This window comes from Zootoca vivipara, chromosome Z (genome assembly GCF_963506605.1).
Source record: "Zootoca vivipara chromosome Z, rZooViv1.1, whole genome shotgun sequence".
NCBI classification, from domain to species: domain Eukaryota; kingdom Metazoa; phylum Chordata; class Lepidosauria; order Squamata; family Lacertidae; genus Zootoca; species Zootoca vivipara.
This window is the reverse complement of record NC_083294.1, coordinates 38,817,397-38,845,168: the sequence shown is the minus strand read 5'-3', so window position 1 is coordinate 38,845,168 and position 27,772 is coordinate 38,817,397. Positions and strand designations below refer to the sequence as shown.

The 27,772-nt window shown below is 45.0% G+C and overlaps 1 protein-coding gene across 1 annotated transcript in view; it reads right to left on the bottom strand.

Moving 5' to 3' along the window:
- The window catches only part of IL1RAPL2 (interleukin 1 receptor accessory protein like 2), a 497,668-nt gene that overhangs the window by 205,854 nt on the left and 264,042 nt on the right, over positions 1–27,772 (bottom strand). The window contains exon 3 of the mRNA XM_060270509.1: positions 14,720–14,993. Within this exon, the coding sequence (XP_060126492.1) occupies positions 14,720–14,993 (274 nt within the window). The remainder of the gene's footprint in view (positions 1–14,719; positions 14,994–27,772) is intronic.

The following is a 27,772-nucleotide window of genomic DNA, read 5'->3' as shown; positions in this document are numbered from 1 at the left end:
GTGTGTGCAATTCTGAAAGTTTTGGTTTGTGGTTGGAAGGATCAAACACAATCCATTTTCATTTTTTAGTTTATCATCTAAAAAAAATGCAATTAAAACTTCAGAGTAACTTTACTTGCCCAGCCCATGGGGTCATCTAACCCAGTATTATGGTAATGCTGTGATAATGACCATGATTAATATTGAACAAAAAGTATATAACATGTTAGTATCTGGAAAATAATTTTTAGCGCCTTATTGCCTAAGCCCCTTGGTGGAGGTATTAATGCAGGAGCTCATAAACTATCAAAGCCACAACTTTATATACCTCACTATCAGTTTATGTGGTTTTGAAGGCTGGTCATTACCACATTCTTTTCGCTGTGCTGTTGTATTGTGAGGGGAATAGTGTTTGTATGAGGTACGTTTTTTCTTTACATTGCAAGGTGTTGTTGTTTAGTCATGTCTGACTCTTCGTGACCCCATGGACCATAGCACGCCAGGCACTCCTGTCTTCCACTGCCTCCCGCAGTTTGGTCAAACTCATGTTGGTAGCTTTGAGAACACTGTCCAACCATCTCATCCTCTGTTGTCCCCTTCTCCTTGTGCCCTCAATCTTTCCCAGCATCAGGGTCTTTTCCAGGGAGTCTTCTCTTCTCACGAGGCCAAAGTATTGGAGCCTCAGCTTCAGGATCTGTCCTTCCAGTGAAGCTGGATTGCAATGTAGTCGAAGCAAAATTCCAAGTATGGTTGATACTTGGCCAATAAATTATTCTATTCTATTATTCTATTCTATTCACACTATACATTTAGAGCACTATCATACCACTTTAAAAGAGTCAAAAGAATTCTGGGAGCTGTAGTTTATTAAGGGTGCGGAGAGTGGACAGGAGACCCCCCCCCCAGTCCCACAGCAGAGCTGCAGTTACCAGAGTTCTCTGGGAAGAAGGATTGTCTGTGAAACTATTCTGAAAATTGTAGCTCTATGAGGGGAACAAAGACCTCTGAACAACTTTTAGCACCCTTAATAAACTACAGCTCCCAGAATTCTCTGGGAGAAGCCACATCTGTTTGAAGTAGTATGATAATGCTTTAAATGTGTAGTGCAGATGAAGCCTAAGTCTCTGATCCGAGACTAGTTCTGTTCAAGTGTCATGTTATCCCTGTGCTTACAATATATCTTAAGTGACGGTCAGATTCCTCCTCCTTAGTTCAGTATTGCCTGAGCAGGAAGGAGGATGGGGACTGAACTCAAATTAGTTGGTGCTGCCTATTGCAGAAAATGCCACTACTGCAAATATAAAAGTTCAGCATGAATTGTTGCTAAACTCTACTTATGCTTAGCCTCTCTACCTTCCACTTCACTGGTTGCAATGGCAGCCACCACAACTGCCATAGCTTATTATCTTTCTAATATGATTCTGCTCATTGAGCTACCACTGTTTAGTGCAATTACTAGCATTCTTCTGTGCAACACTTCCAATTCCTCCCCCTGCACCGATAATCCAGATGAGTCAGCATGTAAATTCCCCGTCTTATACAACAGCAAAATAGCATACACATATATTTTTGATGCCTTTATTGCAGCCCACCTTAATCCTTTGGCATTGTTCCTTCTTTCTCGACAGAGTTTTGTGTACTCTTCACTTACCACACCATATGGTTCTGTCTCACTCTCTGCCTCCCATTGTTGGAATTCAAGTTCATCATGGAGGCGAGGGAAGAGAGGGCGGGTGGGGGGGGGGGACACACACTCAAATTGCCAACACGATCACTGGGGTGCGTGCTCTAGAAACCTAAGGAAATCTCCCACTGACCAATCAGGTTAAATGTAATCAGAGAAATGTCACTACAGGCGAATATAAAAGTTTAGCATGAATGTTGGTTTTGACATTGGATCCCCCAGAGGCATTTCCATGGTTCAGTTATCAGGAATATAATTCTTACCAAGGCAACAGAAAGGACAGGGGAGGATTCCTTGTTGGTTTTCTATCCTTGATGAAATAAAAAATAAAAAATACACACAAACGCGCGCGCGCACACACACACGCACACACAGTGCCTAAGCTTTAATAAAATTCTAGATAAATTTGGATCCTGATATTTGCCTCTGAATACCAGGTGCTAGGGGGAAAGATGACAGGAGGGCTATAGCCTTCAAGCCTTCTGTGTGGAATTCCTGGAGCTGATCACTGAAGCAACACACTGGATGAAATGAACATCCCCTTGATATTGTGAGGGCCTGCACAAGTTAATAGGCCCTCCCTCTAACAAACCCTCTGAAAACAGAGACGGCCCCATATGTCCCAACATTTCTCTGATGAAAATAGGGACATTTTAAGGAAAAGCAGGACATTCTGGGATCATATCAGAAACCAGCTTCTGTAAATCTGGGACTGTCTCTGGAAAATAGGGACATTTGGAGGGTGTGTCACAAAAACATTATAAAACATTAAACATAAAAAACTTCCGTAAACAGGGCTGCCTTCAGATGGCTTGGGGGTAAGATAACTCCATACCTTCCAATATTTCTCTAATGAAAATAGGGACATCCTAAGGAAAAGCAGGACATTCTGGGATCAAATCAGAAACCAGGACAGCTTCTGTAAACCCAGGACTGTCCTTGGAAAATAGGGACTCAGAGGGTCTGCTCTAATACTGAACTTGGGCAAGATATGCTTGATAGCTTCACAGTTAAAGTAGACCCATCCCACAAAAAAGAAGGAGACATCTGTTTGTACATGGGAGCCTCATTCAGTTTGCATTTCTGAAAAAGGCCTTGTGGAAATTTATCAGCATCTTAGTGTCCCCACTGAACAGGGAAGTGCATCACAAAACTTGAAGAAGTGTGCATTTCAACAGATTGTTGCATTCTGGTTTGTGTATTGCTTCAGAAAGCACATAGGAAGTTAGTTCATATGAAGATGCAAATTGAAATGAATTTCTTGCCAACCCCTAATCATGGCTGGTGACCGAGGCTGACATTTCCTACTCCACCCCCAAGACACACTTAAAAACAAAACAAAAACTCCTGATGGTGCTCCTGGGAAATATTATGTGTCATGTCACAAGAGTCACACTCATTCAGGCATTTAGAGTACAAAGGTAGCAAATGGGCTGCCAGCTGGAACTCAACTACTGTTTTACATAGCTGCCAAGTTATCCCTTTTTTTAAGGGATTTTCCATTATGCTGAATAGGCTTCCTCGCGAGAAAAGGGAAAACTTGGCAGCTATGCTGTTTTAGCCTGTCTTTGTTGTTTAAAGGGAATAAAAAAATGTTAAGGAGGACACTCTACGACAGTGATGGCGAACCTATGACACGCATGTCAGACGTGACACACAGAGCCCTCACTGCTGGCACGCGCCCCATCGACCCATTCACGCTGTTGTTGTTGGTTCCTGCCCCCAATTTGTTCTCTCGCTCCTCCTCACGCTACACCTCCTCTCCGCAGTTAAAACCTGGATCCTTTGTTGTTGTTGTTGTTGCTGTTGTTGGTAGCCAGAGATTGGTTTTTTAACACTTTCTGTGCTGTTTTTTCTGGCGCTTTGGCAGACTATGATTGGGTGTAACAGCGTTCATTTTTTAACCCGTTCTGTGCTTTTTTTGGGTGCTTTGGCAGACTATGTCAGTGTTGTGTGTTAGTTCCAGAGAAGGTATTATTCATCATTTATTTCCTTTCTCTTCCCCCCCAAAAGTGCAGCAGCTTTGGGGCACCCCCCCAAAAGCAAAGCAACTTTTGCACCCTCCCAAAAAACCTCCTAAACTTTGGTCAGCAGCTCCCCCCCCCAAAAGCTCAACAACTCTGGGCACTTTGTGATAAATAAGGGTTTTTTGGTTTGGTTTGGTTAAATAATTAGTTTTTGCTTTATTAAATATAGTTATATATTAAAATTATACATTTTTGTTATTTAAACTATAAATATCGTGAAATTATGTTTTTTTTCTCTCGAAGTGACACACCACCCAAGTTATCCTCGTTTTTTTTGGCGAATTTTGACACACCAAGCTCAAAAGGTTGCCCATCACTGCTCTACGACATCAGCTCATGCTGAGAGGGGAGCAGAAAGTGCACTGCTCTATTGTTTACAGACCCCATGCACCTACCTGCTCACACTTTTAAAGTTTTGAACAATTTAATGACCTCTTTATCCAAGTATGCACACTTGAACTTTGGTTGTTGCAAATCTTAAATCCTTCCCTCTTCCACCACCAGCAATTGCCATGCCTTCTGTTGCACCAAATGTAGCATTACCAGCCTAAAATCAACTGGTGAAAGATCCACAGTAATAAAACCGGTTGACAACAACATAAAACCTTTGCATGGTTTGAGGTTGTCATTGAGGGGGAAATAGAGCTCTTCTACCGGCAAGCATGGCAGAAATCCAGCTAGTCAAAACCTTTTCTTATAGGGAAATACAGTTATGGAGAATTTTTATCACTGGACAGCCTGCCTGTGGAATATCTTATTACTTGTTTGTGTGTGGGTGGGATGTGTGTGTGTGATTTATTTTTGTGCCTTCCACTCCATTGAAAGAGGGTGCAAATTTGTGTATGATGCAACATATATGCACTTTTTTTTTACAGCCCTCAGCAACATTTGAGGCTCCCGCACTGCCCAAAGCTATATAATTAAGTTTCTGGGGAAATCATGTGAATTCATAGAATCATAGAGTTGGAAGAGACCACAAGGGCCATCCAGTCCAACCCCCTGCCAAGCAGGAAACACCATCAAAGCATTCCTGACATATGGCCGTCAAGCCTCCGCTTAAAGACCTCCAAAGAAGGAGACTCCACCAGACTCCTCGGCAGCAAATTCCACTGCCGAACAGCTCTTACTGTCAGGAAGTTCTTCCTAATGTTTAGGTGGAATCTTCATTCTTGTAGTTTGCTCTGTGTCCGCTTCTCTGTAGCAGCAGAAAACAACCTTTCTCCCTCCTCTATATGACATCCTTTTATATATTTGAAAATGGCTATCATATCACCCATTATGATCGATCATCAGCTGATTGATATGTGTGTAACTGGTTTAATTTCCAAAATTGATGAGACCCAACTGGCAGCACTGCAGGGCTGTAGCACAGCAGTTGGGCAAGGAAGGGGTCTGTGAGAGTCTCTGCCTTCCCTACATACTAAACAGGCTCCCAGAGAGCCTGGCCACAGTATCCCCCACTATTGTGTTTCTATTAAATATGGTCCAGAGATAGGAAACCTGTGGTCCTACAGACAGTGCCCATCATCCCTGTCCACAGTCCATGTTGCCAGGGATTCACAGGGGTTGGGATCCCAACAACTGGATCTCCATCCCAATTAAAGTCATGATTTCTAAACTCATCTATAAATTGGCACACAAAAATTCTGCGCAGATTGGCGCTCTCTTTTGGCCTCTTTTTTTCTCCAGCAAAGGAGGGATGGTCCCTGACTTCTAATGTCTTACCTAGCACAAAAGTTGGCATCCATATTTGCAACTGTGTCGAGAAGCAACCACCGTGCACAGCAGCCTTTGCTGCAAACGCAAACCAGATGTGAGAATCACAAGGCATGCCAAAAGAATCAGTGGTGGTGGTGGTTGTTTTTCCCAAAGTCTGCATCCAATGGCAATGAAGTGTGATGTTATTACAAACTGCAAGGAGTACTATCTAGCAACTCCCTCTGGGGCTGAGGTTAGCAGCAAATCAGCTTTGTTCTTAGCTGAAGCTGTGGTTTTCCTTCCTTCTTTGTTTTTGTCCCCTAAGCAGATTAATGCTCTCACTCAGGACTCTGGATGGTCATCAATGTCTCACCAGCATAAACTGAACTTTTATATCTGATGATAAAAATAGCAGAATCCGTATTTTAGGCAAAGGTGCAATCTTTTTTTCTTTTTCTTTTTTAAATCACAACCTAGTGTGGAGAACTGAATTTAAGATCAGGGCCGTCTTAAGCACCTCTGGCGCCCTGGCGCCGTGGTGCGACGGATCCCTCTGGCGCCCCCCGCCCCGTTTCCCAGCACGATGGGCGGGTGGGCAGGCGCAGCGCGGCTGCCGAGGGCGCTGCTGCACGACGGGCGGGTGGGCTCAACATGCAGCACGGCTGCCGAGGGCGCTGCTGCGCGACGGGCGGGTGGGTTCAGCACGGAAGAGCGGCCGGTGGGCGGGCGCAGCTGCGATGCGCCCCCCTGGCGGGTCAGCGCCGTGGCGCCCTGCACCACCCAGCCTGGCCATAGGGCCGGCCCTGTTTAAGATTATAAAAATGTGAAACTGAAAGAAACAGAAATTAGCAGATTCTTTCATCCCTAGTGAGTTGTGTGGTAATACAACAGCCTGTGGATTGCTAATGCTGAATTTGCAAATCATGTGGATTCATTAGCTGATCATTATGTGTAAAATTGGTTTAATATGCAAAATTTATATAATTTTACAAAATTATTTATTATTAATAATACTAAAAGTGCCTGGACATCTCAGGGCTACTATGAAGTTGCCAGTACATGCATCCACAATTTGTGCTGATGAGTTTTAGCCATCACGGATTTTGGATTTATGTTTTATTTCAACCAATTATGGTGGCAGATAGTTTATTTCCTGGTGCTTTTGCCTGAAATGTTTCAATCCAGAGCAGAATATTTGTAGCTATGTTAAGTTCTTGAAAAATGAGGCCTTGTAATGGAAACGCTGACAGCCTTAAACTACGGTAGCATCAGCAGGCGGAGGAGGATTAATGGCATACCGACACGCTGCGGAATGCATTACTTTCTATACTCTGCTTAGAAATGTCAAGGTACCCAAGCTGTGTCTCTTAACTGTGGTTCGTGTTGGGCGACACAACATCACGCGGATGGTTGGGAGACATGAATTGGAAGCCAGGGTGAATTATGTTCAGATCACAATCGTCACGCTTCCTTCTAGCATCATGACAGAAACAAATCACTGTCAGGGTCATTAGGACTTCAGCTATGGTGGCTGGAACCTGGGCTAGTGAGGACCTTTAGGTTGTGTTATTAGAGTGGTTAAGTGTCCTGTGTTAGTTCTCTATTTGAATGTCTGATGAGTTAAAGACCCATAATGAGGGATTTAAGGGGCCATCAGCACATGCTCTGAACCTAGTCAAACCACTGGCCTGTCTGGCTCACTGCAGTCTATCCTAGGGATGGGGAATCTCAGCCCCAAGAGCCAAATGTGGTCCTCCAGGGCTGTCTGTCTGATCCTCAGGACTCTTCTCAGGCCATGCCTCTCACTGGCCCTCTCCTTAAGTGATTTTGCCTGGCTGAAACCTGTCTTTGAACTGTGAGAATGCTCTTTGTTTGCCTGGATGGAAAGATGTGTGGCTGAAGAAGGAATTGCCAGAGTCCACCTCGCTCCCTCTTTTCTTTCTCTCTGTCTCTCTATTGCAGGGGTGGCCAACTCCCAAGAAACTGCGATTCTACTCACAGTTAAAGACTGGCAGTGATCTACCCCCTTTTGGGGGGTTCAGGTCAAAGTCGTTGAGCTTTTTTTAGGGAAGAGGGAAGCCCGTTTCTTGGGTGTCCAGGTCAAAGTTTTTGAGCTTTTTTATTAGGAAGGAAAGCCCTGTTGTGTGGGGTTCAGGTCAAACTCGTTGAGCTTCTTTTAGGGAAGAGGGAAGGCCTGTTTTTTTGGGGGGGGGTGAAGGGCCAAAATGTTGAGTTTTTTTAGGGGAGCCCAGGTTGTTCAGCTTCTTTGGGGGAAGCCACTGATCTACCAGTGATCTACCACAGACGTCCAGTGATCTACCGGTAGATCACGATCTACCTGTTGGACGTGCCTGCTCTATTGGATGGAGAAGTGTCTGGGTATAGAAATCTCTGGCATCTGGTGACTGGAATATAGCCTAATTTATAAAGGCCAGAATTTCATATGTCGCTCCACATACTTTTGCCTCTGGCCTTGCCCACTACTAACACATAATCTCTGAAAGATTGCTCATGAGGATATACAGTCATTGTGCTGAAAAGCCCCCCGCCCCAACCTCCATAGTCTATAAGGACTGACAGTGTCTCTCCAGGTTTCAGACAGGACAGGCATCTTTTCTAACCTTACAAGCAGGTGGCCAGAGATAAGAGTCTGAGACCTTTTGCATGTGAAACATGATGTCATGGACTGGTTGGGCACAGAGGTATGGTGGGAGGAACCAGCTGGGGAAACGTCATGGGAAGAAGGCTCTGAGCCTGGGGATTGGTGGTCAGACAAAAATGAGTGGTCAGGGGGAGAAGGGGAAAAACAGGGAAGAGGAGGTGTTAGAACCTGAAGATGTAACTAACAGGGCTTTGTCAGCTGTGAGAGTCTGTAGCAGAGAGAAGCCCAGAATCAAGGCAGAAGCTGAAGCAGGAAAGTGGTATGTAGGAGGCCAAGAGGCAGAGATGAAGAGTTATGGCTGGTGAAGAGTCACAGGTATCTCCCCCTCCTGCTGCAACAAGCTCCCTTCCTCCCCTGTCTCCCAGAACCAGAAGAGGCATGAAAAGGGTGGAGGAGAGGTTGGCTTCACATAGGCATAGAATCTGATGGCGTGGGGAAAAACCTGGAGACGAGGAGATCTAGACAGCTGTGAGGAGGCAGGGACTTCCATTCTCGGCAACTGATTTTCATGGAGTAAGACCACTGGGAACGAGCTGCTCTCCTCAATAAGCCTGACGCTCAGCCAAGTCTGTGGAGATCGTGATTTTGCTAATAAAGAGTTAATGCCAACTTTGAAATGTGTAATTACTGAGAGGCACACACATGTGCTGTAATACTGGGCTACAGCCCTTCTTTGTAACTGTGGCTCCATTTGCTCCAAATATTCTAGCTGTAGGGGGTTAATTTTACCAGCATTTGGACCTGGGTACCTAGCAATATAGGGACCCAGGTGACGCTGTGGTTAAACCACAGAGCCTAGAGCTTGCTGATCAGAAGGTCGGCGGTTCGAATCCCTGTGACGGGGTGAGCTCCCGTTGCTTGGTCCCAGCTCCTGCCAACCTAGCAGTTCGAAAGCACGTCAAAATGCAAGTAGATAAATAGGAACCGCTACAGCGGGAAGGTAAACAGCGTTTCCATGTGCTGCTCTGGTTTGCCAGAAGCGGCTTTGTCATGCTGGCCACATGACCTGGAAGCTATACGCCGGCTCCCTCGGCCAATAATGCGAGATGAGCGCGCAACCCCAGAGTCGGTCACGACTGGACCTAATGGTCAGGGGTCCCTTTACCTTTACCTTTACCTAGCAATATAGCCCTCTCTGCTGTGAAGAAAGCCAGCAGACAAGAGCAGTCTATTAAGTACAAATGTAAACATCTGCTTACTCAGAAGAGAAGTATGTTGTGCATATATCTACATATCAATATCCGTCTGGAATTACGAGATCAGTGGCATGGGCATCCAGGGGCTAATACATTATTAACCCCCCCCCCAAACACACACACATTTAATGAAATGAAAATGAATTACTGTTAACTGAATCCTCCACTATTTCAAGCCAGCTGCAATTTGATAAACAAAGAAAATAAGAGCACATTGCCAAATTCTGGAAAGGGGATAAAAGAGATAGATAAATGCATTGAAGCAAGAAATGTGGTCTTATGTATAATTACAAGAAATAATGCCAAGAAGTGGAGTACTCAGACATTTCTTTTTTAAAAAAATGGGAAATGGGAAAGAATAAAAAATTCCTCCCTGTATAAAAAGTCCTGGCTTGAACAAAATTATTATTAATGATCAATTATATAATTGTACGTAATGATGATGATGATGATGATAATGATAATGTTATCCATAAAGATCCTAAATAATGGAAGTTATCATGTAAGGTCACTGTTGTGCTCAGACAGTTTGTACAGGTGGCAGGAACTCCAGGATAATCAGGAAAATTCCTAGCGGGACACACAGATTCCTCAGAGCTCAAGGTGTCAGATGCTGGGAGGCAACTGTAGCCCTCTAGTTTTCATGGCTCTCTTACTCATGTTGCATACAGCCATGTGGTTTGCAAGTGTCCATTCATCTGCAAAAGGCAAGTGTCCAAAAACTTCCCCAATCTGAGAAGACATACGAGTCACCAGCTTTGTAGCTGATGCCCTCCAAAAGTTTTGAGCTACAGCTCCCATGAGCCTTAGATAACTTGGCCAATGGTTGGGGATGGTAGGAGTTGTAGCTCAAAATATCTGGCGGGCACTAGGGTGGGGAAAGTTGCCCTATTGGCTCTTAATGTCACCTGATTATTGTTCAGTGGGAACCTGAAGTACCACCCACCAGCCATCCTTTAGCAGCAATGCTACAGGGCTGTCAAAGCCAGTTACATAAAGTCTCCCACTTGCAGCAAGCTGCCATTTTGGCGCATGAAGCAGTGAGGTACCTAAGCTCCACCAACTTAATGGGAGGGAACTGTTTTACAATCACTGAAATACTCAATTATGCATCAAATCCACTGCTTATAGCACTTCGAGTTTAACATTTTAACACAATAGCCAATCCTATTAAATGCTATCCCATCAGGGGGCCATGGGAGACACAGTAATGGACACAGGTCAGGCAATGGCATATCAGAGTCATGACCCAGACTGTTCCATTTGTTTGCTTGTCAGTCTCTCTGCCCTTGGAGCAGAGGCAGTTTGGGCTGGAAGCACGTTCAGACCGCTTTGCATTTTAAAGTTCTCCTGGGTGAACTTAAAGGCAAACTCATTCATTTTAAAAGAAGATCGCATGACCTCCTTGGTCCCCAACGTAAATGTGTGTTTAGGAGAGGTACTTCTCTGCTTGTTAAATGGCCCCTATTCAGCAAAGCTCTGAAATACATCATTTTGAGTGTGAGATCAAACCCATCGACTTGAAGTCACACAGCTGGGTTTGACTGATTTGAGGCCAGCAGTGACAGTGCATGCACAAGAGGTAGGGACAGCTGACTCTGTCAGTTTCACTTTCTATTGATTTCTCATTTTTCCAAACTTAAGCTCATTTCTCAACATTTCCACATCAGTTTGCCATTTTTTTAAAAAAGTCTTACAAAAAACCCCAGCACTTTGGTGCTAATTTCTTCAAATATACACATATTTATATGCATAACAGACAGATTTTTTGCCAAGCAAGTTACCCCAGTTTGGTATGTTAATATATGCAGTTTTATGCAAGCTATTTACCCTTGCAAATGCATTTTTGATACACATTACTTGGCCGGAGTACTGCATTGCAAAATTCGGAATACTGCAAATTTCAAAGGATGGTTGTCTGGCTATTCACACCTTATTTCAGAAAGTGTGGATCAAGTAGGTTTTCTTTTAAATTCAAACTGAATTCAATTTTTCCCCCATCCATAAGAGCTGGTCACCAATGCCTTGAAGCAACTTGAAAGGATTGGGGCGGGGCGGGGGGGGAGAGAGCTGGTTTTTTGTTTTTGTTTTTACAACAGACTGTGTATGTGCAAAAGCCTGCCTGATTCTGTACTTCCAAAACTTCATTTTTCACCCAAGCAAGAAGCAGGGGAAAAAAAGCTGTTCTTCGTGCACAGAACATAAGGCAGGCCCATGGGGCATAGCTGTGTGCAGTAGATCTTCAGTGGTGGTACCTAGCAACACACTACACACATATCCTTACAGGCCACAACATTTTGTAGACCAGACACACTATGGAAAAACAACAACTAGCAGTGTGCATATAAAGTCCCTACCTGTATTCATTGTATACTGCAATTATTAAGTTTGCAGATGACACCATAATGGGTCAAATAACAGGTGGAGACGAATCAGCGTATAGAGGGGATGTCCAAAAAATATCTACATGGTGCCTAGAGAACAACTTGCACCTTAATATCAGCAAGACAAAGGAGATGGTGTTGGACTTCGGGAGGAAGAGAGGAGAACTAGCCCCACTGTACATTGGGGAGGACTATGTGGAGAGAGTCTCTTCCTTTAAATTCCTAGGAGTTTATCTCAGTGAAGACCTTACTTGGAAAAACAATACAACCCAGGTGGTTAAGAAAGCCCAACAGAGACTCCATTTCTTTAGAGTATTGCAAAAGAACGATGTCAATCAGCATTTGATTATCTCCTTCTACCGGTCCACAATAGAAAGTGTTCTTTCATACTGCATCAGGGTGTGGTACACTGGTTTGGCATCAAGGGCTAGGAAGTGCCTACAGAGGGTGGTGAATACAGCACAAGATATTATGGGCTGTCCCATGAATCCACTGGATGACATTGCAGAAGACCATTGCCTCAGGAGAGTGAGGAAAATTCTTAGGGATGATTCACACCCTGGCCGGCACTTTTTTGATCTCCTGCCATCGGGCAGAAGATATAGAAGCATGATTAGTCGCACCAACAGGGTAAAGAACAGTTTCTATCCTGGGCTGTTAGGCTGCTGAATGAAAAGGTAACAACAGGGCAACTGACTTTCGGGTTTGGTGGGTGTGCGTCAGTAAATGAGGGGAATTAAGACTAAGAAAGCTGAGTGGGGGTGCTTGTGTAATCTCACTGTATACAAGTTGTACAAGTGACAACAAAGTATTTAAATTTAAATTTCAATATAGGAAGAGAAAGCCCTCTTGGAGTTAGAAAACAAACTTTAATCTAACAGCAAATGTTGGTAGAGCTGTGACCGTCACAGAGAATATTCAGAGATATGCAGAAGTATGTCTCTTCTGAAATTACCCCCCCCCCACACACACACCCCAGAGCCATATACATTGTCCCCATGTATGAATGTCATAGCTTTTCTCCCCTTTCGTGACAGCTGACAGTGTTTCCACCCTGGGTCTTCATGCCATTCGTTTGCTTTTCTTGTGAGGGTATTTTGGCTGGCACATCCCTCATAGCAATTGTCACAACTTGTTGGCCATTAAGGCATTGGGTTGGATCCTTAGCCAAAGTGGAGGGTGGGAATCTGGAAACCCACCCCACCTGCACTCCAGGGGACCTGCGTACTCCATTAAAGGGGTCCAGGTGGCTGTGCTTCTACCCAGTCACCCAGACAGGGGCTGAAGGGCCATAGCAAGCCCCCTTCACACACACACACACACACACACACACACACACACACACACACACAGAGGCCTGATTTGATAGGGTGATCCTCAACCCTTCCGATCAATCAACCAGCAGTCAGGCTAGATGATTCAGGATACACACCCTATGCCTGTGCCAAAGCCTATGGACATCTGTAAGCAATAAAGTTTTGGCCTCTTTAATCCAAAGAAGTTTGCCCCATAATTATTTCATCCTTCATATCTTTTTCACCCCACACCCCTGGCACTGCTGGCAGGCTCACTGCACCTGGGCCTGCAACCATCACTAATACATTACTATTGCATCAATGATGTGTTTCAGAATGCACACACACACACACACACACACACACACACACACACACACACCAAGCCTAGAATGATTTTTTTTTGTGTGTCTGGTGCTCAGGCAACTTTGTCAGAGGTGTGAGGGAACAGCTCTGTGACCACTTGACCACAGTGGTGTGACCACAGCTCTGTGACCACCTCCTGCCACAGAGGTATTCCCCTCGCCTCCTGGCTTTGCACAAAGACAGGGAAATGTCTACCACTGTCACCATGGCTCAGGTATTCAATGCAACATTTTGGTCCCACTCCCACTTGCAGCTAATATAATGGGTTTCCCAATTCTATGTTGCCTCTGTAGTTGCCATAGAATGGTGCTATTTCAGCTACATAAGAAATGTCGGTCATGCCTGAACAGCAGAAACGGAGAGGACTGTATGTCTAAATCAATGATGGGGAACCTGCAGTGCTCCAGAGGTTGTTCAACTCCAGTTCTCATCATCTCTAGCCATCACGGTCAATGGTCAGGGATGTTGGGAGCTGCAATATCTGGAGGGCAACATATTCCTTATTCCTGGTGCCAATCTATCTGCAAAGATGTTAACTCTGAGAGCTCGTTTTGTTGGATCTGCTATTTTTAAGCCTTGCTTTACTCAATTGTGTTACCTAAAGTAGGTATCCAATAGAAGTGGGCGTAATTATTATGAATGGTATGAATAGTACCTGGTGTGATTATTTTTAAATACACCATGTACAGCACTTTTCAAACCTATCCCTCATGGTTCTCTCTCATTCCTCTGCTCTCTGCTATTTGTTTTGCATGCCTCCATCTCTTCCTTCCCACCCATTAAAAGCTACGTTGTAATTGTAAGATCCTTGCAGCAGAGACCTTTTATCCCCTTCTTCTTCTTTGCTACATTGACATTGACAATGCTATCTTAAATATAAAATTAATCAGGATTCCCGAAGAAAGAAAGGAAAATGAGAAGCAATACAAATTAGCTGTTTCTAAGCAGTTTTATATGGGCAACAGAAACCCACTTCACATCAACTCAGAGCCGGACTTTTAGTATGACTGCCCCTGTTCTGTGGAATAGCACTATTATTGAAATACTGGCTCTCTGCTCTTTCCAGAAACAACTGAAGACATTTCTGTTCTTACACGCTTTCCCAGTTAGAAGAGTGGGTCTCTGCCATGCATGTCTACATTGCTTTGCTTTTTAAATATTTCTGCTGTTTTTATCTATTTCTAGTGTACACCGTCTAGAGAAACTTCCATGGAAGGCGATAAATAAGTGAATTATTATTACCATTATTATTATTATTATTAGGGTGAGGCTTGAAAGTTGGAGTTCGAAACATCTGGAACCAGACTAGTGAAGCTGCTGCCGTATTTCAGAAAATGTGGTTCAAATTCCCCATAGCTCTGAATCTTAAATCAAAGCACTGTTTCAAAATGCATTAAACCTGCAATTACAGTTTAGCATGATACACACCTTAGCACGCAGGTGTAGAAACCACTGTCTTGAACCTCTGCTGCATGAAACCATATGGAGTCTTCGTCTTTGCTCATCCTGACTTCAGAGAAGATAATGGGTTCTTCCAAGTCTCCTTTGTTTTTGTACCACATAAGACGAAGGCCTGTGCTTTGAGCCATGCTGTAGTTGGTCCTGATGTAGCTGTAGAAAAGGGCGCATTTCACTCGAACGGGCTCACCTGCCAAAGCCATGTATTTCTTGAGATCCACTAACCAGTCGATGCAACCATCCACTGCAAACAAAAAGAATAAGTATATATACAGTATGTGTGTGTGTGCGAGTGTGTGTGTGAGTTTGTGTGTGAGTGTGTGTGAGTGTGTGTGTGAAAGTTTCAAAGTCTCTAATAGGGCAGAACCCATGGAAATTAATATATCTAAGTTAGATATATGCCCATTAATTTCAGTGGGTCTGCTCTGAGTAGGACTAACATTGGATCCAAACCATTGTTCTCTACCTGTTGGCAGTCCTACTGGGAAAACATGGAAAATGGAAACACAAAACAACTTAGGAAACTGATATAAATTAATCTCAGCCCTAAAGAAATAAGAATTGAAATAGTGCTATTTACCACTCCATGATAAGACATGAGACTAATTAAAAAGTGATGGTTTACATTACCCATTTTGACATAAACACTCTAGGTAATTATTAGAGGGCATTGGTGGCTTCACCTGTTCCCATTCCCTTTTCTATGTTTCTTTCATTCCTGCTGCTAAGATGCACCGGCCTTAATTAATAATTCTAGAGTTTCACCTCAACCACTTGACCCAATCGACCAGTTTAGTGATTGCAATTTTCTTCCAATAGAAAAAAAAATACCTAGAATGGAATCTGTTCTCAAAACCACCTCTTCCACTTTCCTTTTCCTCTTTCTAGTGAGCTATGTTTTGTGTAAAATACTGATTAGTGGTGGAGACAAAATCCACACCATGTTTAATTTTGACTTGAAAGCAACCCTGCAAGGCATTTATTAGAAACCAATTAAGATATGTACTTGAGTGTACAAGGACTTGAGAGATTCCGCAGAAAACATTTATAATTTTGGCAGAAAAGAGGAAGGGGCTAACTTATTGTGTTTCATGCAATACCTTAGTGATTTAGCGGATTTTCGTTCCCACCCCAAGGCCCCTTCTTGTGCTTTCATGGTGACATGGGAACCACTGCAATGTGGCTCTTTCCCAGGCCCACCCAAGAAATTCCAGGCAATGTGGGAGGGACTCCTTGGGGCAGGGCTACAGCTCAGTGAAAGTGCATCTCACACCCTCCAACTGTCCCCCAAACACCAGGATTGTCACAAAAAAACATTAAGCCATCAAAGCTTCTCACTTTCTCAACACAGAGTCCCAAATTCCCTTCAGTACAGTGTTTCAATGTGGATCTGTGTGTCTCTCTAATCCCCATTTCTTAGATCTATGCTTCCTTCCCTTCCCTCCCTCCCTCCACTCAATATGGTGCCACTTTCTGTCTTTATGATAACAAGATCTGGGTCACCCGTGTTTCCCAAACTTAGATCTCCAGCTGTTTTGTGGACTATGGTTCCCATCACCTGACCACTGGTTCTGGGAGTTATAGTCCAAAACAGCTGGAGATCCAATATTGGAAAACACCAAAATAGATCAATACGCTGTGCAGATTCCTATGTTACAACTGTATACTGTACTTTGCATGGAACGTAACCCTGCTCCCTCAGTCAGTTGGTCTCCCATATAGAAGGGGGGGGCGAGTGAAGAGAGTGAGGTCATTCCCATCAGCTCCAACCAGCTTTACCAGTGATCAGGGATTATGGGAATTTTAGTTCAAAACATCTGGAGGGCAGCACATTGGCTTACCCTGGAATAGTTTTTGATGATGAAAGTTATCCAGTGTGGAGTACTTGTGGAAAGCGTTTTTCTACCATTGTGGTCTGGCAACTCCTGCAACTAAGCTGGTGCCAAACATCTACTTTCCTTTGGACCGCAACAGCGAGGCCAAGGAGGGGGTCTTGTCATCTGGGCAGCCCAGGACGCCCATACACATTGCCCAGGCTTGTGCCCTGGGGAGGTAAAAAACAACGTGAGAGGCAGCAGTTACAAGTTAGAATCATAGAATCATAGAGTTGGAAGAGACCACAAGGGTCATCCAGTCCAACCCCCTGCCAAGCAGGAACCAGTCTCCACACCCAGAGAAGGTGTTGTGACCACCCCCTCAAGGCATACTCCATTGTCTCCATTGTGGACAGGTGCCAACAACTGGGCAAAAGCCATTCTGGTTTCTTATGACATCCCCTCCCCCCCCCGGTAGTGTTTTAGGGTAGAAAGTTTCATTGCAGCACTACTCAGTTCAAGTGATTTTGCTACATTTAACAGCCCGTTTATTCCCTTCTTTAAAAGCGAAGATAAAAAAATAGTTGAGGCAGAGAGAGAGAGAGAGAGATAGAGAGAGAGAGAGAGCATTGCAGCCCAAGTCACTGCAGCCCAAGTTTCATACCCTTCTCCAGGGATGAAGCACCTGGGGCCCTTCTGATACTGCTGAGCTACTGCATCATCCCTGACCACTGGCCATGCTTGGCTATCGGAGGATGGAGTCCACCACCTCTGGAAGTCCACAGTTTCCCTTATCCCTGCAATGCAAGTGTGTGATCTACAATCACCTTGGGTGAATTATGTCTTCATGAATGTAGCAGTAGCTCGCTTGCATCTAAGAGCATGTCAAGCATCATGAGCTTCCAGATTCTTCTGAGCAAAAGGCTTGCTTCCCTACTTGCTTCCCTCATCAGCAGGCTGACTTCCTCCCTCTGTCTTCCCATCAGGACCCCCCCCCCCAAAAAAAACCCCAGCTCATAATGGTGAGTGGCTGGGGAGGCCCGGCCAGATGGGCGGCATGTAAATAATAAATTATTATAATAGGAAAAGATGAGTAGTCAAAGCTAGCTAATTGCATCAGCCCCCCCCCAAAAAAAGCTCAACAACTTTGATCAATCCAATGGGTAAATCACTGCCAGTTTTTTTTATATAGTGGCAGTAGATCACAGTCTCTTGGGAGTTGGACATGCCTGGACTAAGGACAAGGGCCATCGAGGTATAATTTCTGGACAGTGGACAGTCATTAACCTACTGCCTGAGCCCTGGGTAAATAGCAGAATTGGGAGATGGAGGTAACAGTGGGCGTGATGTCACACAGTGAAATGTGTCCCTTTCAAATTTAGAGATGGACTTGATGAACTGCTGTGAAAGCCAAAGCCTTCTTGGCAGACTGGCTGAAGGCAGGCTGGGAGAGAGACATGGAGGTGTCTGGAATCCAGTGCTGGGCTGCTTTGAAGAAATCTCTCTCCACTGAAGACTTTGCTGTAAATGTGTCTAAATAAATAATATCTCAAAGACACTGCAGATTCCTCTGTGCCTTATCTTCTCCAAAGGAACATCGACCCTGGTTGAGTGCCGAGACACCTTGGAATCTCATGCCCTGCTCAGCAGAAATTGGGGTGGCCAGTACCACTGGTTATGATTGCACTGTTGGCGTACAAAGATCTTTCCTAAATCCATCACTTACCAAAATCCCAGCCCTCTTTGACAGTTCTCTCTAGCTCTTAATTATTTTTCTTTAGTTACTTTAAGCTCCTCTCAAATCCCTTCAAATCCAGGCTTAGAAGACTAATTTCCAAATCACAGCATCTCAAATTTAATTACAGTGTGGTCATTTGAACTGAGCAAGTGAACCATATTTCAAATGCATTTTGCATGGTTCAGCTAAATTTCCATTTCTAAACCTTTGTCATGTAAGGTTTCAAGACAGGTTAAGTTCAAGAGGCAGCAGGCATGATCTGAAAACTAACGTAAGAGTCATATGTAAAATACAATAAAATAAAATGTTCTTGGTGTTAATGACACACCAAATCCTCTTTTTCAGAAAATGTAACTGAAGTAATAAAACGCAGAGCCTGAAAAACCTAGCCACAGTGTTTGTCCTCCTGAATAAGTAGATACATTCTCATTATAATCCTGTAATATTTCACAGACAAAAACATGGATGCTCCTGGATATGAATGGGTAGAGCTAAGGCCAGAGTTCACAGGTCAATCTCTGACATATCAGGGTAGGACTGGGAAAGAATCCAGTCTGAAATACTGGAGTCATGCTGCTATTCATCGTGTCGTCAGTATTAGACTAGATCAGTGCTTCCCAAACTTGGGTCTCCTGCTGTTTTTGGACTACAACTCCCATTATCCCTGGCTAGCACGACTGGTGGTCAGGGAACTGTAGTCCAAAAACAGCTAGAGACCCCGTTTGGGAAACACTGATATAGACCAGTACTCTGTGTAGGGCAGATTCCTATGTTACAACTGCAAACTGTATCAGCAGAACAATTTGCATGGAGCTTAACCCTACTTCCTCAGGGAATAACCTTTCTGAATATTCTCTGCATTATGCATCTGATGGTTAAACAATCACAACTTGTTTCATGGCATCATAAGATGGTGAAGAAATAAGCATAGATATGAAGCAAATTTATATATATATATATATATATATATATATATATATATATATATATATATATATATATATAATTTCTATTAGATTTTTATACAAACAAGATATATATATATATATATATATATATATATATATATATATATATATATATATATATATATAAACAGGACTTCAGAGTGACCTTAACAAGGGCTGAACATTTATCTTTCATTGCTTAGAGGTTGCTTGTTTGAACAGCTTATTAAAAGTGGATTTTAAGGTTGCCCTAAGAAATCAAACACAGCTAACCCTTTAGACCACGGGTGTCAAACTCAAGGCCCGGGGGCCAAATCCGGCCCACCAGACCTCGTCATGTGGCCCGCCGAGCGCCCCAGCCAGCGGGACCCAGCAGCGGGACCTTGCTGCTGAAGCGCCGCGCCGACAAAGCGCCGACAAACAGCTGGGGCCTGGGGGGGGGGTAGAAAGGCGGTCGGAGCAGCACTGCTTGGAGCGCCCCGAGCCACAGCAGGAGAAGGAGGAGGCAGCTTGCCAGGTCAGCGCCATAGCTGCCAAGTGTTCCCTTTTTTCGCGAGGAAGCCTATTCAGCATAAGGGAAAATCCCTTTAAAAAAGGGATAACTTGGCAGCTATGGTCAGCGCCCAGCAGCGCCGCACGGAGAGTCCCGCGCCTCTGCGATGCAGCAGTGCTCTGTAGCACTTTGAATCCTCCTCCTCCTGCCACGGCTCGGCACCTGGAAACGGTTGCTGCTGCTACTGCTGCTGAAGCACAGACAAAGCACCCAGCAGTGCCGCGTGGAGGAGGAGGAGGATTCAAAGTGCTACAGAGCACTGCTGCGTCCCAGAGGCTCGGGACTCTCCGCACAGTGCTGCCGGGCACCGACCCGACAAGCCTCCTCCTCCTCCTCTTGCCTCACCTCCTCCTCCTCCTGCTGCGGCTCAGCCTCATGAACGTGAGCTCAGCAGCGGCTCAGCCTCATGAACGTGCAACTCTGAGGCTTTACGCACATCTGCTAAAACAGACACCCGCTGCCTCACGCTGCACGGGAAATGCTTTTTGCCCCTGGGTCCCTTCACGCTCTTTTCTGGCGCTGAATCAAGGCGGCGACCCCCCCTTCCCTTCCTTCCTTCCTTCCTTCCTTCCTTCCTTCCTTCCTTCCTTCCTTCCTTCCTTCCTTCCTTCCTTCCTTCCTTCCTTCCTTCCCATCTTTCTTCCTCTACCTCATTCTTATTCTTTCTTTCCCTCTCTACTTCCTTCCTTCTTTCTCCCTTTCTGTCTTCTCTCCCTCTTTCTTTTTCTTTCCTTCTTTATTCCCTTCTTTCCTACTCTTCTTTCTCTCCCCTCTTTCCTTCCTTCCTCTCTCCCTCCCACTCCCTCTTTCCTTCCTTCCTTCCTTCCGTCCTTCCGTCCTTCCCATCTTTCTTCCTCTCCCTCATTCTTATTCTTTCTTTCCCTCTCTACTTCCTTCCTTCTTTCTCCCTTTCCGTCTTTTCTCCCTCTTTCTTTTTCTTTCCTTCTTTATTCCCTTCCTTATTTCCTACTATTATTTCTCTCCCCTCTTTCCTTCCTTCCTCTCTCCCTCCCACTCCCTCTTTTCTTCCTTCCTTCCTTCCTTCCTCCCTCCCCTCCTCTCCCCTCCCTCTCCCTCTCCTCAGAAACATAGGATGCTGCTTTACACTTCTGGCCCTTAAACCCTGGAACCAGGAGAGCAGCTCCAGTTAGTCAACCTCAGCCAGTCCCTTTTGTGAAGGGTGGTGGCTCACTGGCAGAACATCTGTCCTGCATGCAGAAGGACCCCAGCATCTCCAGGTACCAGTAGCTCTGCAAAGGTCCTGCATGAAACCCTAGCGAGCCTCCACCACCCAGTGCAGTTACCAAAAATCATTTTTCAATAAATTGTACAATAATTGTACATTTGAATATCTACTTGCCATTATTCTGACTATGTTTCTGCTTTCAGAGCTAGTTATTACTTACATTATTACAAAAAAGTAATAATTGAATGCAGTGACAATAATTTATGATAATAAAGAGTGGACACATAGTCCTACAGATACAACCGGCCCTTTGAGGGTGACCAAACTGCTGATGCGGCCCCCGATGAATTTGAGTTTGACACCCCTGCTTTAGACCAAGAAAACAGGCAGTCTATATTCATCCCTGTCCTTGGTTGAATGGTACACGTGGCTTTGGTTTGTGTAAACAAAGTCTGCTTGATTTGACATTTAGGGCAGTGCTTGTACTAAAAGCATCCTTGCTGTTGCTTTCAAAGTGAGAGATCAAGAACAATCCATCGTTTTCATGTTATTTCACCATTCATAGGCTTGATTGTCATGATAATGGACTTCTTCCGCAATCCTCATCAAGCTTAGACTCTTGGGTAGGAATAGGACAAAAGCCATGATTGTAACCATCTGCTCAAAAAGAGCAGGATGCAGAGGGGCTTCACATAGCTATAATGGGCAGCTATGCCCTTTATACCTCTTCCCAGCCATGCCAGGTGCACAGCAATGGGCAAGGCAGGGATGACATACCAAGATTCACCCCTCCAATAGTGAGATGGCAGAGCTTAATGGTAGAAGACATACTCTGCATAGAGGAGATCCAGAATCTAGTTTACATTTCTATCCCACCTTTCCTCCAAGGAGTTCAACATTGTCCTCTTCCTCTCCTTTTTATCATCACAACAACACTGTAGGTTAGGTTGAGAGTGAGTGATTGGCACAGCCCATTACACTCATGGAGTGTAGTGGGGATTGCGGTCGAGCCCAAAAGAAATCTGGGAGGGGGTGGGCTGTGGTCAGGCTGAGTCATGGGGCGTGCCTTTGAGTTTGATTGACAGCCACTTCTAACTTAACGACCACGTTGCTTTCGTTTCCCCCACTCTTTGAAAAGCTTGCGAATCTCCCACCTGCCCGCCACTGCATTTAGGCTTTAGTCGACACTGCTTGCCCGATTAGCAGGGGTCGCCTGTATTCAGGGCCCCAGTAGGAATTTTGCCACTTGGCTGATTGGCTGTTGCCATTTGGTTTTTGCCTACAGTCAAGCAAATTGTCACAACTTGTTAGGTTGGCCGTTAGGCTTTGGTTAAAATGGTATAGGAGGGGCATGGCATAAAAATGCCTACCCCCCTTAATTGCTCCTTATAGAAGTATTCCATTAAAGGAATCCTGGGGCTCAGGGACTCTAGTCCATCATCCTGCCATAGGCAAGGATGGTGTGTCTATTACAGAGCCGAGCCTTGGGGAACACTCCTTGGGGGAGGAGAGTGCCTGTGAACCGTACCTCCAATCCCTTGGGGTGTTTACTTGACTTACCGACCATTAGGTAAGTTGGAGCTGGTCCTGACCCAAATGGGTCAGATGGAATTGGTCCTGCCCAACCAGGGCAGATGGTATGGTCCTGACCCAATGGGGGTCAGATGGAAATGGTCCTGTCCCTTAGGGTGGACAGATGGATTAACCAAAGCCTAAGCCGACACTCAGAATTAAATTGTATTTTGAATAAAGTTGTGGCCGAAAATTAATGCCAAAAACCCAAACCAAAAATATTGTGTCTGTTGTGAGTTATTTTGGGATTTCTGGGGGACTTTGACACGCAAAAGGTAACCCAGTGAGCTTCATAGCTGAGTAGGGATCACCAGCATAGCAACTCCCACCAGCCCCTAGGGCACCCAAAATTGCTGAGCTTTCTTTCAGAGATAGCCCTGCACAAGCCAAGCACCCGGAAGGGGCAGTGACTCCAGGGCCCTGCAGCACACCAGTGCTCCCCTGCCCCCCTGGCCCTGCTACTGGTGGGGATTTGAACCCTGGTTTCCCAGATCTTAGTCTAACACTTGATTCACTATACCACACTGGCTAGTATCTTAGGGAGCAGAGCTAGAAAAGCATGCTCTCTGCTTGAGAATCTAAAGAACCTCTTTCAGACAGGGCCAACTAGCCAATACATAAAATAGAAAATTGCATGTTATGAGTTTGGGGTTTTGTTTTTTGAAAACAGCTGGCATGTGGGGGGGGGGGCAGGATAGTGGCAATCAAGACCAAGAGCATTCTGCGCAAAAAGGAAAGTTTAATATATTCCCTGCCATGTGATGGCTCCAATGGAAATCTCTCTCGCTACCTCAAGCTGTTATTTTCCCTGAGATGGAATTTGGCATTGTTGGGAAGAACCAAAATTCTGATGTACAGCCCTGTCATACATGCAGAAGGTCTCAGATTCAATCCCTATGCATCTCCAGGTATAGCTGCGTAAGACCCCTTTCTGAAACCTTGGAGATCTACTACCAGTCATTGTAGATATAATACACTAGGTAGATCAATGGTCTGAACTAGTATAAGGTAGCTGCTTATATGCCCATGAATATCAAGGTGTGTGCGCTTTACATCAGGAACAATTTGTTGTTGGCATCTGTCTGTCTCAAGAGACAATGGAGTGTGGATCCTGGGGTGAAGCTAAACTTCTGGAGAATCACAGTGCCCACTGTGGCTGCAGAGACCGGTAACTCATGAATTGCTGCTTCCCATGTTGTTTTTGCTGCATTAGCACCACCGAAGTGACCTCCCTGTGGTGCAAGCCTGGGCAGTTTGTATGGAGCTCTTGTGTTTCCCAGATGACAAGACCCACCTCTTGGCTTCACTGATGTGGTCCAAAGGAAAGCAGAGTAATACGTTTGGTACCCGCTGGGCTGCAGGAGTTGCCAGACCACAATGGTAGAAAAACAGGTACCACAAGTACTTCACACTGGAGAACTTTCATCATTAAAAACGATTCCAAGGTAAGCCACTGTGTTGCCCTCCAGATGTTTTGGACTACAATTCCCTTCATCCCTGGCCAATGGTAATGCTGGTTGGGGCTAATGGGAGTCATAGTCCAAAGCATTACTTGAAGAACTGCCTGCCATGGGTGCCCACTTTGCATTGATTTTTACATTCATTTGCTGTTATTTCCGATGCTGTTTTAAACTGTTTTTATTATATTGTGCACATTGCCCAGACATATGTGGAAGGTGACATAATCTCAACATCTGGAGGGAGCCACACTGGCTAACCCAGAATTATGCCATATTACTGAATATGGAACAACTCCAGAGACATCCTGGGGCGAATTGGGTTTTTTTTTCTTCCAAAGAAGAAGAACAAGAAGAAAATGACATAATACATTTCCACATTGACAAGTCTGTCTTTTTCTTCAGCTGGGTCCAAATATTATTACAATTTTGTACCAAGCACAGCGGTTAATGATGGGAATAATTAAAGGATGTGGATGCCTCTGTTGAAAGGGAGCAATGTATGTAAGCCATGATTCTTCATTGTTTCTGCCTGGCTTGGAGCTCTTTCATTTGTTGCCTGGCTAAGTCTTCAACGAGCTCCAAGGAGATAATTACAAAGAGCAACATGTTCTGAGAAACTGACTGAAGACTATTTATAACAGGGTATGTAACATTTGATGACATTTAGGGGAAGGGTGGGGGGACTTGAAATGAGCTTGGACTAAATCATAATCATTGAAGAGAGGCTAATCAAACAGAAGATGACTCTCCCCCTCCCCGTGTCATTTTCTCTCATCGAAAGCCACATCAAGAATGTTTCTTCTTTTCGTAGCTGTGCATGGACTCAAATCTAGGTCAAGCTCTCTAAAGCTTATGCTGTAAAGTAGGATTCCTTCCCACCCAAGATAGTAACTGAACTAACTACCACTCATTGGAGCACGAAAACCGCAAGCTTTATCTGAAAGATTCCCCATGCTATTATTTTAAACATGACGGGGGCTACAAAAATGGAGTTTCATATGTTACTATCATTCTATCTCGCCCTTCCTTCAAGGAGGTAAGGGTGGTATAGCTGAATCTCTCCTCCCCACAATTTTATTCTCACAACCCAGTAAGGTAGGTGCATCAAAGCAAGCTTACCATCATTTTACCGTATTCTTCTTTCAAGGAGGTAAGAGTAGTATACCCAAAAGGCCTTAGCTCAGGGGGACACCATTTGCTTTTCATCTAGAACGTCCCAGGTCCAATGTCGGACATCTCCAATTAAGGCTTGGAAAGATTCCCAGTCTGAAACTCTAGGGAGCTGCTGCCAGTCAGTGTAGAAAATACTAAGCAAGATGGCCCAACGTAAGGCAACTTTCCATGTTTCTATGAAGCATTTCATCCTCACAACTGCCATGTGTTAATGGTCATCTTGCCATCATTTTAACCTGCTTTCCTTTAGGGATGTTCTATCTTGTCGTCGCCCCCCCCCCATTGTTTTATTCTCACAACAATCCTATGAAGTAGGTTGGATTGAGACTGTCCCAAAGCCATTCGAGTTTGGGTCAACCTAGTTCTGATTAGATACATTAATAATTACACCATACAGCTTGTTTCAGATTATGTCTATACCAACCTATTTCCTTACAAGCCAACACCTGGGATGCATGCCTGTCAGGGACCCTCCCCCAGTCATCCTGACCAGCACTTCGCCCAGTGACAGCACTAGCAGCGGGTCAGGAAGAGGAAACGAAGAATGGAGTGGGGTGGAGAGGGGGCTCTCAGACGCGTCAGAGCCAAGGCACTGACCCAGCTGGCCAGAGAGGGAAGGGCAGTGCAGCGAGGGGCCGGAGCCTCTGCAATGCTCCAGCCAGAGGACGAGAGAAGGTACGCAGCCCTTTCCGGTGCCCGAACTGAGGCACACGCCCACATGCAGGGCTAGGGGGAGGCGCTTTGGGGTGCCCAGGCTTTTATGCTGGTCCAAGACACGCAGGAAGCCATTGCCAGGTTCTGAATTGGACTAGGCAGTCATGTTTTCTGATATCTCTGCACTGTAAATAATATGCACAATAAAACTCTGAAAGACAGAGTGGACTGGAGTGTCTTTACTCAAGAGTAGCCGCAACAATCCCCTGGCAATGTCCATGACATTTTATTCCAAAATCATTGGAAATTGTTTCTTCTAGATAGTGCACACACAGCCTAGATCTACTGCATTTTTGCCACCAAAAAGTGCTTCTTGAGAAACTGATTTCATTCTGAAAATAATAGCTCTTTGCAGATTAATTCTGCATTACCTTGCAGTGGGAACATATGAAAACAGATGAGGATGCGGACAGTTCCAACAATGGAAGTGGATCCACATCTGCCCAATAACAACCACTACTTCCTTATTCATTCTCCTGGGGCATGTGCAAGGAGGAAAAGGTGTAGATAACCTAATTGTCAGGAACTGCCAGGGTGCTGATGTGTGTGCACCAGGGGGGCAGCGGGGCTGGTGTCTGACTCGGGAGAGGCGTGTAGTACTTGCTGGGGACCTGTACCAGCCAGGAGGCAAGAATCAGAAGCAGGGGAAGCTTCAGAGCTGGAGGGTGGAGAAAAGGAAAAGTCAGGTCAGGCAAGTAAAGAGCCAGCTGCTTCCCCACCCTCTCCTGCACCACTACCTCCCAGAACCAGGAGGGGACTGAAAAGAGAGGAGCAGAGGAAGTTTCCACACAGAAACAGTCTCTGGCTACATGTACACAGCCTGTTGGGAGAAGATACATAAACCATTTGAAGGGGAATGGTCCCCAATTGCTGCAACTGTTCCATAGAGCACAGACCTAGCAATAGCTGCCTAGCAGTTGGATTGCTGTGCGTAGATATCTAAAGCTGTAGAAGCGACAGTGAGGGTTATATTTGACAATAAGTGTCAAATGAGTGCAACTATCTGCCATGTGCATTCCTTTGGCTGGGAAGCGCCCTTGACACCAATCAAAGGGAGTGGTTTCAAATGCATATCAAGCAACCACAATCCACTCTGGTTTCAGGATCTAGAATTAACCCGGATTGAAAACAGCATATTGAGGATGAGCATGATTCTGCATTGAGAAAAACTACAATTTTTTTTTGCTACAAACAGGTTAGTACGTACGGAGCCTTGGTCTGGTCAGCGAAGGGAGTCTTGCCTCGGGAACCCCATGTACCAGGAAGAAGACTAGCATAGAACGCGATAAATAAATAAAAGGAAGTAAATAATGCAGCACACTGTTACAAGGGTGTAGTGACTGGCAGCCAAACTCAGAGGGTGGTATAGCACAGGATTTGTATGCAGGAGGTCACATCTCCAAGTAGGCAATACTTGGAGACACAATACTTTACACAATGTAAAGCCTGTGTCAGTGCCATTTGCTTTCGAGGGGGGCCACAGGTCTCCCATTCTGGTGTGCATCAGGACCAGCACAAGGCATTGCATTGCCTGAGGTGGGTAGGCAGGGGCCGTATTGCCTCCACAGCTACTCACCTTCAACTGCTCACTTCCTCCTCCTACATTGCTTCCTTCAAGCAGGCATGAGAGGGAAGGAGGGAGAGAACAGAATGGTGGGCAGCAGCAGCAGCAGCAGCAACAGCAGCACAAGCAGATGGGAGCAGTGCAGCAACGTTGGCCAGCCACACTGAACACAATGAAGTTGTTCTCTGAAAGGCCTTTAGGATCACACATTCTCCTTATACACACTTACTTGAGAGTAAACTCCATTGAACTCAATGGGACTTGGAAGTAGACATGCATCAGATCCTGCTGTTAATGTGCAG